The sequence below is a fragment of the Polypterus senegalus genome, chromosome 1 (genome assembly GCF_016835505.1).
Source record: "Polypterus senegalus isolate Bchr_013 chromosome 1, ASM1683550v1, whole genome shotgun sequence".
Classification (NCBI taxonomy): domain Eukaryota; kingdom Metazoa; phylum Chordata; class Cladistia; order Polypteriformes; family Polypteridae; genus Polypterus; species Polypterus senegalus.
Genome location: NC_053154.1, coordinates 182,292,551 through 182,305,569, shown reverse-complemented (window position 1 = coordinate 182,305,569; position 13,019 = coordinate 182,292,551). Strand labels below are relative to the sequence as shown.

Here is a 13,019-nt window from a genome sequence, read left to right as displayed (position 1 = left end):
CGTAGCAGTTGTCGTCTTTCGGAAACATCCCCCGATACGCGTAGTTGCTCCGTGGCTCGTTTTGAGCGCCGACAATATTAGGTGCTGGACTTCCGCTGGTACAGCAGCTCTGCTTGGCCTTCTTGCCCATGACTGACTTGGTAAATTTGGGTTTGGCGAATTTTCCCATGTGTCGTGACGCTGCCTTCTTAGGGTTATGTCCACAGTCATTTTTTTTTTTAATTCAGGTACTCTGCCAAACTGATGGCCAGAAAATCCTGCCGACTATGCCAACTGTGACAGATTAGGGTTCTCTCGCTCCCTTGTACCCTCAGACACCACGTCAGACACCAGATAAAAAGTCCAATTATTATTTACTAGCAGAATACCCGCGCTTCGCAGTGGAGAAGTAGTGTGTTAAAGAAGTTATGAAAAAGAAAAGGAAAAATTTTAAAAATAACGTAACATGATTGTTAATGAAATTGTTTTGTCATTGATATGAGTGTTGGTCTCATATCTATCTCTCTCTCTCTATACACACTAGCAAAATACCCGTGCTTCGCAGCGGAGAAGTAGTGTGTTAAAGAAGCAATGAAAAGAAAACATTTTGAAAATAACGTAACCTGATTGTCAATGTAATTGTTTTGTCACTGTTGTGAGTGATGTTGTCACATATATATATATATATACACACATATATATATACACACACACATATACATATATATACATATACATATACATATACATATACATGTGTACATATATACACACACACATATATACTATGTGGTGCCAAACAGGCAAATACATTGATTTTGTGAATATATAAAGTCGGCGTCAGAATATATAAAGTCATTCCCGAATATATACAGTAATCCCTCGCTATATCGTGCTTTGACTTTCGCGGCTTCACTCTATCGCGGATTTTAAATGTAAGCATATCTAAATATATATCACGGATTTTTCGCTGGTTCGCGGATTTCTGCGGACAATGGGTCTTTTAATTTATGGTACATGCTTCCTCAGTTTGTTTGCCCAGTTGATTTCATACAAGTGACGCTATTGGCGGATGGCTTAGAAGCTACCCAATCAGAGCATGTATTACATATTAACTAAAACTTCTCAATGCTATAAGATATGCTTCCCATGCGGCGCTTGATTGTTTGCTCGTCTCTGCCTCTATTTCACCCTCTCTGATATTCTCTGCGCCTGACGGAGGGGGTGTGAGCAGAGGTGCTGTTTGCCTAGTGGATACGGACGCACCTCTAAGAAATGCCGCTTTATCGTGGTGCTTCCAAAAGCACACGTATTGATTTTTTGATTGTTTGCTTTAATCTCGCTCTCTCTCTCTCTCTCTCTGACGTTCTCTGCGCCTGACGGAGGAGATGTGAGCAGAGGGGCTGTTTGCACAGAGGCTGTTTGCTTAGAAGATACTGACGCTCCTCTAAAAAATGCCGCTTAAACTTAAAAGCACACGTATTGATTTTTTGATTGTTTGCTTTTCTTTGCGAGCGCTCTCTCTCTCTCTCTCTCTGAAATTCTCTGCTCCTGAAGAGAAGATATATTTGCATTCTTTTAATTGTAAGAAGGAACTGTCATCTCTGTCTTGTCATGGAGCACAGTTTAAACTTTTGACTAAAGGGTGTCATTTCATGTCTAGAGGGCTCTAATAATGTTAACAGTGTGGGAGAGTTTATTAGGGGTTAAAATATATTAAAATAACTATACAAACATATGGTTTCTACTTCGCGGACTTTCATCTGGAACGCAACCCCTGCGATCGAGGAGGGATTACTGTAAAGTCAAAACTTGAATATATAAAGTCACTGTCGGAATATATAAAGTCAAAACTTGAATATATAAAGTCAGCGTCGGTATATATAAAGTCAAACTTGTTTCTGAATATATAAAGTCAAAAGTTGAATATATAAAGTCATCGCTGGAAAATATAAAGTCAGCGTCGAAATATATAAAGTCAGTGCTGGAATATCTAAAGTCAAAACCTGAATATATAAAGTTAGCGTCGGAATTTATAAAGTCATTCCTGATTATATAAAGTCAACATCGGAGTATATAAACTCACACCTGAATATATAAAGTGAAAGTCAAACTCTATTGATTGAAACGACTCTGAACTTAACTAAGGTAACAAAAACGTATTCAGAAAAATAAATTAAAAAAACACTGTTCGTTTAATGTTTTGAAAATGATGCATGTGCCCTGCCCAGGATTGGTTCGTGCCTTGCGCCCAGTGTTGGCTGGGATTGGCTCCAGCAGACCCCCGTGACCCTGTGGTCGGATTCAACGGGTTGGGAAATGGATGGATATTCCAGCGCTGACTTTGTATATTCCAACGCTGACTTTATATATTGAAGTTTTGACTTTATATATTGCAGCGCTTACTTTATATATTCCAGTGCTGACTTTATATACTCAGGTTTTGACTTTATTTATTCCGACAGTGACTTTATATAATCAAGGTTTGACTTTATATATTCGGGAATGACTTTATATATATAAAAGTTTTGACTTTATATAGTTAAATTTAGTCATCATTGCATAACTTTTTCTTTACCATAAAAATTTAAAGACTAAATTCAACTTTGGTTTTGGTTACTTGATCTTTTTTTCTGCTTGCAGTAGTGACTGTGTTCATCTTCTGGTCATTTCCTCTTTTTCACTCACAGTAATTCCTAGAGATTGTGTATCTCTTAAAATTGCCAAAAATGATGTGCTAAACTTTGAACAAAATCTGAAGAAGATTGGCCTAGATACAAAACTGTTAATGAACTCAAAGGAAGAATTGGTTAATGTCAAAAGCCAAAAAGTGTTTTCAACTCACTGACACAGATCTGTCATGCTAAAAAAACATTATCCCCTTGACGTTTTAACTATACTGGCTGCGTTAAACTTCATTAGACAATGGGTGTCAGTTATAGTGCTCTTGGTTAATCAGGTGTTATATGAAGTACTATGTAATTAATTAAGTACTTTTTGTATACAACCATGAGTAAAAAAAAGTTTACCTGCCTGTGCTCCAACTTCAACAACAAAAGAAATACAACAAATTGTATCTGAAATGTTGTAAGTAGTCTTTAGATAAAGGCTTCAGTCAAATCAATAGGCAATAGTATTATTGGGACACTAAAGCAGCTTACTCTCGAACATTCTACAAACATTTGTCCATAAGAAAAACATTCCTGCATTTGATTAATTCCTGCTTTTTTCTGATTTTCCAAATAAGCTGGCTTTTGTTGATGTTCATGGCAAAACACAGTTTTACAGGAAAGTGTATTCTTTTGGATTGAAATGTGTAATTTGTAGGAATAATGTAAAATCTGAGTATATATTGCAATGCACTGTCATAGTGAACATAGCATGAAGATTTATTAAGAGTTTGAACAAATAACCCATGTATTATAAATCAACACAATAGAAAAACTGTAATGGGTGAAAACTATAGTTCAAGTTGTTGCCTTCATCTAGGGGTTACCACTTAGAAGAAACAATGTTTTGGGCTAGGAGCATACCCAAAATGTATCTGTAACCCACACCAGTGTCCTGGAGTACACCAAGAATGTCTCTACACCCAGGTTTGCAGTTCCAAATCCATGGCACAGTAACATTAATCCTTCAACTATTCTGGCCTCGTAGCACACCTCCTTTCTGGAGAAAGTTCTACCTGAAAATTCTACTGCAAAATGATCCCTTATGGTTTGTTCCCCACAGCTTCACTTTTTTCCTTGAAACAGCCTGCTTTGCACTGCTCACACCTTTTCTGTGCAGTCTCTCCCTTTGAGGGTTCCACAACTTGAAGTTACTGGCCACCAATATCTACATATGTTATGTCCTTCAGCTATCCCTCTCAACATTGCTAACCGGCATCTATTAATAGAATCTTATAATGCAGCAGTGCAGGTTTACCTATTACCATTACACTCAAGTAAAGTATTTCTCCTTTTTGCTTTTTGGAACTTTCCATTTTATAATGTGATGACATCTTTTTTTCTTGGTCCGTGACACCTCCCCTTCTTCAGCGATCCATCCACTCTATTGGCTAGCAGTGCTATTTGTGTGACCTGTGCGATGGACGGCCGGAAGCTCAACCCGGCTGTAATGCCCCGAGAATGAAAGGACAGGGGAAGGCAGTTACTTTTGGACACTACCTCCCGCAAGACGCTAGATGGCAGCTCCCCTGGAGTATAGCAGTGCCCCAGATTCCCGCAGGGCATCCTGGGACTTGGAGTTTGGTTTCTCAGCCCTATTGGGTACTGTGGGTGCCGCCAGGGGGAGCTGTCGAAGGACCTTGGAGTCATACTTTCCCCATAGCCTGAAAGTACTAATGGATCACGTGGACGGGAGACTCGAAGTACTTCTGTGCTGACTAAAGAACTTGAGTTCTCTATCTGATCCCGATGTGCTGGCAAGTCACATGGGAGGAAGAACAGAAGTACTTCCAGTTGGGCACTATTTAAAGGATGGCTGAAGAACAAGCAAGTGAGCCAGAGTCAGGCAGAGTTGGACAAAGCTTGCTGGGAGGTGTGGAGGAGAATACAAAAGAGAGAGAATTGTAATTATTGTATTTATTAGCTGATATTGTGGTGGTGGTGGTTAGTGATGAGCAAGCACCAAAGTGTTCGGGCGTCCGTGTGTTCAGTCCGAACACATTGCGATGTTCGTGTGCTCTACCAAGCACCCGAGTATAATGTAAGTCAATGGGAAACAACCAGGCACCCCCTGCCCTGAAGAGGGGAGGGTGCCTGGTCCATTGGAAAAGGTCAGAAAGTGACAGAAACACCACCCAAATGGACCGAGAACAGCATGGGGACGATGTCTGGATGCATTTTGGACTCCCAAGTCGCTGCTGGGAACCAGTTTGTCCGAGTTTTACGCCACTTTTACAGCCTGACAAACACGCCCAAAACCCCCCAAAAAAAATCAATTTTACAGGAAAAATTACGCTCTAAAACATTATATGCCAGTGCCTGCAGGTGAGCTGATGGTCTAAAACATTATATGCCAGTGCCTGCATATATAGCACCCAATGACGTGTTCTGGCCAGCCAATCACTGTAATGCCAGCACCTGACATGGCTACTGGCATTACAGTGAGGGCAGTACTTACCTGCCCCTTGATTGGCTGTCTCCAACCCGCGAAACGTGTGGGGCGGAGACTCGAGCATGGAGCACGAGCACATGTGGTGCTCGTTCGAGTAGCGCCATGCTCCAAGCATAGCGATGCTCGAGCCAAACACATGTTCGGCCTAGCATGCTCGCTCATCACTAGTGGTGGTGCTTTAGGCACTATGAAGAAAAAGAATTAAAACATTTCTTGTTGCTTTTACTTTGTGTCCTGAATGTCTGTCTTTTGGGGTTAAAGGAGCAACAGTGACCCCTAGCTTCTTACACTTGTCAATCACTTACGCTCCATCTTTTTTTGTATAACACCCATTCTCAATGCAATTCAGAGAATATATGTAGCATTATATTAATAACTAGCAAAATACCCGCGCTTCGCAGCGGAGAAATAGTGTGTTAAAGAAGTAATCAAAAAGAAAAGGAAACATTTTAATAATAACGTAACATGATTGACATTGTCATGAGTGTTGCTGTCATATATATGCCTGCCTAAATAAGTCACCCTCGCTTTGCTCTTACTTTTTTACCGTTCATTTAATCATGGCTAGTGGCGGAAAAATTATAAAATGGAAGGAGGATGGCTTTACCAAAACAATTATTGATGGCGAATCGATTATTCATAAAGCTTGAATTGGTGATCTGTTTTTCTGTGTTAACCTCATATTTTTTCATACTTCTTCTCAAACTAAGGTGGTGCGAGGGTAAAATGAATCGGGATGCGCTGATCAATGTAATCCGTGTACCAGGAAATCATGCATTGACAAAGCTCCCTTTGCTTGTAATGCAAAGTGTGATTAAATGCATTATTTTTTAACGCGTTATGGAGCACATGCATCGAAGCTTCTCGGCTGTGCTTGTGCTAAGAAAAGGAAAGATTTTAAAAATAACGTAACACGATTGTCAATGTGACCTTTTGTAAGTAGTGCCTGGAGGATTCAGTGTGTAGAAACTCTATAGAGACAGCGTGTGTATTAACTTGTGGATTTTTCTGTGAGTATTTGGTGGCAGTCTGAGGAATTTGCTTCGGAAGACAGCGTTAGCCGCGGAGCTCAGCTCAGAGCAAAATGAGGTGGGAGGGGAGATGATGACGTGACTCCCCCCCCCGCCTTAACTGTCAATCCCCCACAAACACAGTTTCTCGGAATTTGCATAAGCACACCCCTTCACCTACAATTTTAACTTAGTTACAAAGTGATCAAAACTCGTTTATATCCTGCGTCCTCTCATTAAACTTGTATCCCGCATTACCTGTGTGTATGTGAAACGCCAGTGGTAGCCTGTCTATGAACTTAATTTAAAGTTTAGGTTTACACCGTGCTTTCTTTCCGAGCTGGCAACACTCATGAATATATGGTAGTATATGTCACTCACTCGCTTCTTATTGTTTCGCTGCCTTCTCAATTATATAATGCATGTTTTCTTGAGCGCTTTTTTGAGGTCTTCCTGGTTTTCTATGTACTGCGTGATTACGGGAGGCGTGATGATGTCACACGAAACTCCGCCCCCACGGCGTTGAAGCTCATCTCCATTACAGTAAATGGAGAAAAACTGCTTCCAGTTATGACCATTACGTGTAGAATTTCGATATAAAACCTGCCCAACTTTTGTAAGGAAGCTGTAAGGAATGAACCTGCCAAATTTCAGCCTTCCGCCCACACGGGAAGTTGGAGAATTAGTGATGAGTCAGTGAGTGAGGGCTTTGCCTTTTATTAGTATAGATATACACGAGGGGGGACCCAAAAATAACCGGAAATATTTTTAAAACATGTTTAAGTTAATTTTCTGTACAAACTACAATTAGTCTAATTCAAAGTACTCTCCATTGGCAGAAATACACTTATCTAACCGTTTGTTCCATTGTTCAAAATATTTTTTAAATTCGTCTGAAGTAATGCCCATTAATGCTCTGGTCGTTTCTTGTTTTACCTCTTCGACATCAGCAAAACGCCTTCCTTTCAAGTCTTTTTTCATCCGAGGGAATTTCAAAAAGAAATCACACAGAGCTAAATCTGGTGAGTAGTGTGGGTGGTTCAGGGTTGTCATACCGTTTCAATAACAATAGTTTCTGCAACACTTTTTTCATGAAGAAAACAAAATTTCACTGCCATGCGTTGCTCATGATAATCGGATATCGTAAAAAAATGACGCTTGCACAAAACTACTTTTACAAAAAAAATTCACTGAACACAAGCACAACCTTCCAGACTGATGGCACTTGGCAGACTGACTTGTGAGGAATGTAAATAGATCGCCCTAGCGGCCAAACCACATACTACAAGTACCAACATAACAACAACAAAATTCCAGTTATTTTTGGGTCCCCCCTCGTATATATACCCTTTGGGGTGCGAGCAACTGTTGCTTGGGGTGCCAGAATCCATCGAGGAAGAAAAATGAAAAACATTTGTACAAAATCTTAATTTATCTATCCATTCCTAAATAATTAAATGGGTAGGGTATTTCGTATCAGTGCAATACGCTGCTTGTTAAAACAGATGACTTCCGCTCTTACGTGCACTTAGTGCTGCATGGGTATTATGAACTATAGTATCTGTTGAAGTTCCATTTAAATTTTAAATATAAGTAAATTTTATTTAGTCGACAGAAATATCTTTGGTAGGAATGTAAGTTGAATTTAGTCATCATTGCATAAATTTTTCTTCGCCATAGAAATTTAAAGACTAAATTCAACTTACATTCCTACCAAAGATATTCCTGTCGACTAAATAGAACCTACTTATATCCAATTAGAACTTGAAAAGATATATTTTTTTTAATCTGATTGCGCATTTTAGATCGACTTGACGCGCACCACATCGAGCCTGCGAGCTATTGAGGTGTCACCTGCCTGCCTCAATAAGTGACCCTCGCTTCGCTCGTACTTTTTTACCATTCATTTAATCATGGCTAGTCACAAAAAAATTAGAAAATGGAAGGAGGATTACACTGAATAAGGCTTTTCCAAAACAATTATTGATGGCGAATAAAGTATCCATTATTCATAAAGCTTCAATTGGTGATCCGTTTTTCTGCGTTAACCTCATATTTTTTCATACTTCTTCTCAAACCAAGGGGTTGCGAGGGTAAAATGAATCGGGAAGCGCTGATATATATATATTGAATATATTGAAATTGTTTTACTGCCATATTGAAATAGGTTTACTATCGAGCTGCAGTCTTTTACATTATATGAATGAAAATACATTCCAGTTATGACCATTACGCGTAGAATTTCGAAATGAAACCTGCCCAATTTTTGTAAGTAAGCTGTAAGGAATGAGCCTGCCAAATTTCAGCCTTCTACCTACACTGGAAGTTGGAGAATTGATGATGAGTGAGTGAGTCAGTCAGTCAGTGAGGGTTTTGCCTTTTATTAGTATAGAAGGGTTAATCTCTCAATGTTGATATGTCTATTATTAGCAGATACCTACTGCCCTAGATGTACGATTCCATCAAATTTCTTTTTAACTAAATGGGAAATAGTGTTTTTGTTGATGAGTGATTGAGTGAGTCATTTTTGCATTTTATATATATAGGTTTCTAGACAAGCCACTTATTGCATTAGAATATGTGTCTTATAAAATACAATGAACAGTAATACTGCAACTTCAAATAAAACAGCTGTTTCACTATGTAGCCTCAAGCTCAACAAAGGACACATTCCTGAAATAAAAAGTGTTTTAATGAACATTTATATTTGATGTATTTAACCTTTCACTATAAATACAAGATAAACTTTGAGTACAAAAGGCAGTGAAATGCCCCATTAAAAAAAAAAAACACCATTGTGAATATTGAGATTATAGACCCTACATGCACTTCAGATTAGATTATCCACCTGAACTAAAGCATGTTCAGGCCCAGACAGTATTTGGATGAAAGATCAACCAAGAAAAGCTTGGGTTGCTGCTGAAGAGTTGTTGTTGAGACCATTCGGGGGAGCTTACCCTGTGGTCCGAATGTGGATCCCAATGTCACAGTACAGAGATACGGACAATTTGCTGTAAAAATGGTGCCATACATCGGATGAGATGTAAAATCAAGGTCCTGACTCTTTATGGTCATAAAAGATTCCTGGGCATCCTTCGTAAAGAGTAGGATATATCCTGATATCCTGGCTAAATTACCCACCATGGCCTACTCTTCTGGGCTCCTTATCATCCCCTTTCTCAAACTGGCTAACTATCTCTCATCCCTTCAGCACTAATGTGTGGTAAACATACTGGTGCAAAATGCTGCCACTGCATAATCCAGGTGGATGATGCACATTAGTGGTTGAATTGGCTCCCAATTCACTTTGTAAAGTGCTTTAAGGAGTGACAAAAGTGCTATATAAATGTAAAAAATTATTATTATTTTTATATCTATGTTTCTGTTACAAAGAGGGTCCCGTCAAGATCAATGGTGGCAGTGCTATATATTTGAAAGCTGAAACTTATTGTAGGCAGTTTTTTTTTACTTACATTTTCTTTGTTCTCTCCCCATTGTGAATTTTGCACACACTTCATGCAGATTAATGTAACATTGGAAGTAAGATTAAAAATCAAAACCATACTAGCGTTAATTAATACTAAATAGATGCTCACAAGGCACATGGGAGTAAAGAGTGCCGACTGCTGTGGCACGATTATATCATAAACAATTGTTAGAGGAGAAAACATGCAAATTGTACTTACCACCCACTGTTGCTGTTTCACTGCAAAATAAAAGATATACCACTGAAAGTACATAGGTAAAAGAGCTGGTGGGCCAACTGAAAAGAAAGAAACAAAAAAAGAAAATGTTAATTTTAGAAAAAAAGGAAAAGCTCACAACAACATGTCATTCAATCTAACATAAGTTTAAAATTACGGTGGCGCAGTGGTAGCGCTGCTGCCTCGCAGTTAGGAGACCCAGGTTCGCTTCCCGGGTCCTCCCTGCGTGGAGTTTGCATGTTCTCCCGTGTGCGTGGGTTTCCTCCAGGCGCTCCGGTTTCCTCCCACATTCCAAAGACATGTAGGTTAGGTGGATTGGCGATTCTAAATTGGCCCTAAAGTGTGTGCTTGGTGTGTGGGTGTGTTTGTGTGTGTCCTGCGGTGGGTTGACACCCTGCCCAGGATTGGTTCCTGCCTTGTGCCCTGTGTTGGCTGGGATTGGCTCCAGCAGACCCCCGTGACCATGTATTTGGATTCAGTGGGTTAGCAAATGGATGGATGGATATTTAAATGAGACAGAAGGGCAATACTGCTGGATATCTTTTTTACGTATATTTTAATTTTATTTACTTTTTTTAAAATCAAGTAACACTCCATACACAACTCGAGTTTTACAAAAAGAAAAACAGAAAAAAAGAAAAAGGTTTGAAACAAATCAAGCCCCACCCCTGAGAAAGAGAGCTAGGCCAGCAGTGTAAAACTTTATTTAATGATTATGTGCTTTAATTCATATTGCTGATAATCATACCATTGTTGTCTTTGTAAAGTTGGCTATCCCGTAATGTTCTTTGAAGAGCAAAATATAAAATAAAGACTAATTAAATAATTGATTATTCAATTAGTCTTTGAATTGACTTTAGAGTCACAGATTTCACTGAAATGATGCATTTGGAATATCAAAGGGAACTGGAGACTCTTAATTGTAAGATGGGTCAAAATTACATGTAAGGTCTCAAACATTAGGCACAATGGAGTACATGCAAAGATGCAAAAAACATGCACAAATACCTTAGCACTGGGATAGGGAAAGAGAACAACAGAAAACATTTAGGACAACTTATGAGAAACATTTGCTATAAAAATTCACCTATAAGTACCTGCATTATAAAAAAAACTATCTGGTTCTTATAATAGATTGACTGAAGGTGGACAAAGTGCTTTGGAGTTGGACTTCAAATTGCAAAGAAAAATTCTGGGAAGTGAAAGATATAATCTGGAAAATAAAAAACACATTACACGGTGTCACAAGCAGCTGGGTGCCATACCCAGCCGGGACGCCTATATAGCGCCTCTGCCAGGAGAGGACAGCCGCCCTGGTTGCTATAGCGGTCACGGGAATCGAGCTGGGAAGCTCAACCATATAGGGGCCTGTGGCCACTGCCAGGGGGCGGGTTCTGAATCCTGAAGCTCTGGAAGCCAGCACTTCTGCCACACCAGGAAGTGCTGGCAGGAGGTATTCCAGGGTCACCCGGAGTGCTTCCGGTTGCTCAGCCGGCACTTCCGCCACACCAGGAAGTGCTGGCGGAAGTTAATCAAGAGGCACCTGGAGCATATCCGGGGCAACATAAAAGGGGCCGCCTTCCAACAGTTGAGGAGCTGGTGTCGGGTGTCAAAAGACAAGGCTTCGGAGAGTGGGAGAAGTCGGCCTGAAGAGGACCATTGAGAGGTCGAGAGAGAGAGAGAGAGAGAGAGAGGTGTTTGGTGCTGGAAGCACTGTGTGCTGTGCGAGACTTGGGACTTTATTTTGTAAATAGTTTAATTAATCGTGTATCGTGGACTTAAGACGGTGTCTGTCGATCTCTGGTTAGGTTGGCTTTCACAATGGTTACACAAAGAAAAGCCAGAATTAAACTGAGCACCTGTCTCCAGACCGATTAGATATTAGACTTTGCTTTACCAGTGGGCTGATGCACAAAATATTTAATATGTCTAAAGACGTAGTGTTGCTGTTCCACATCTGTGTACTATTTAGAAATTAGTAATTTCATACATTTCTTTCAGTTACATTATTTGATTCTTAAGGGAATTGTGGTATCCTGTAAAGGGACATACACACATTAAAAGCTTTTTGCAGCTCCAAAATTGTTCCTAATAGTTTGGAATAAAGTGAAATTTTCTAAAGAACTGTTTATCACTTTTATATGTGTAACACAGAACCCAAATTGCAACAGATTGTGTGCTGGAAGTTAAGACTGCATAATCTCTCTGAAAATCCTAGATTTCATACTACATAAAATGGCAAGTTTGGTATTTTTCAATTTTGAAATTCTTTCCTCATAATCATGATATATATTAAATTTGCCACATGAAATTTTGTTCTAAAGAGAAGTACATTTTATAATTTAAAAAAAAAAATAACCCCGCTGTTGTGTTTTTATGGGTACCTGGGGCCCACTGTGAAACTAACTAAGATTTAAAACTTAAGTGCATACACCCACTATGAAGCAGCAAAGTTTCGACCAAAGAAAATAGGTCTACTATGTTTCTGAGGCATATTTGTGACAAAACCAAAAATCACGCACAAAAAGTTTATAATAGATTCTTGGACCTATTCCATCAAAGTAGTGATATGTTTCTTGCTGGCTTCTGTACTATCAGTGAAAAGGATCTTACCTGTTTGGGGTTTCTCTCATATAGGCTGCTGCATCAGACCTATCCTGTTACTGGAAAGCAGCACTAATGCTGGCAACAGTAAATTTTACTGAACAAGGTGAAACACTTCCAGTGTTCCTTATTTATGATCATCAAGATGCGTTTTATGCTTTTAAGCTTCTCTATGGATTATCTATCATCTTTTCTGAGTATAAAAATACCTGGTTGCAGAAGACTGTTGCATCGTTGTATTTGAACAATATAGAATTGCTATGACACTATAAGGTAGGATCCAAGCCCAGGTGGATGTAGCAGGTTGGGCTGAGCATCCTAAAAATAGCAACATTACATTCCTAAAACCTCCGATAGTAAAAATAGATTTCCATATTTCCTCCTTTCAGTCTGGCCATTAGCCTCAGTACAACCCAGACAATCACAGAAGGATCTTCAAAACCAAGACACAAACTGCAGCTTCTGGTAGGAAATGATGAGCAAGGTAAACCATCTAAACAAACTACATGTTTTAGGAATAGACTGGCTAATTCCCTAGTCAAAGGCAGTTTCTTAATGAGAATAAAATATGCACACTTAGAAAAATGGTTGATTACCACCA

The 13,019-nt window shown here is 39.4% G+C and overlaps 1 protein-coding gene across 1 annotated transcript in view; it reads right to left on the bottom strand.

Annotated features, from left to right (window-relative positions):
• Positions 1–13,019, bottom strand: part of LOC120535962 (acyl-CoA (8-3)-desaturase-like) — a 290,759-nt gene that overhangs the window by 81,673 nt on the left and 196,067 nt on the right. Inside the window, exon 8 of the mRNA XM_039764207.1 lies at positions 9,797–9,873. Coding sequence (XP_039620141.1) covers positions 9,797–9,873 — 77 coding nt within the window. The remainder of the gene's footprint in view (positions 1–9,796; positions 9,874–13,019) is intronic.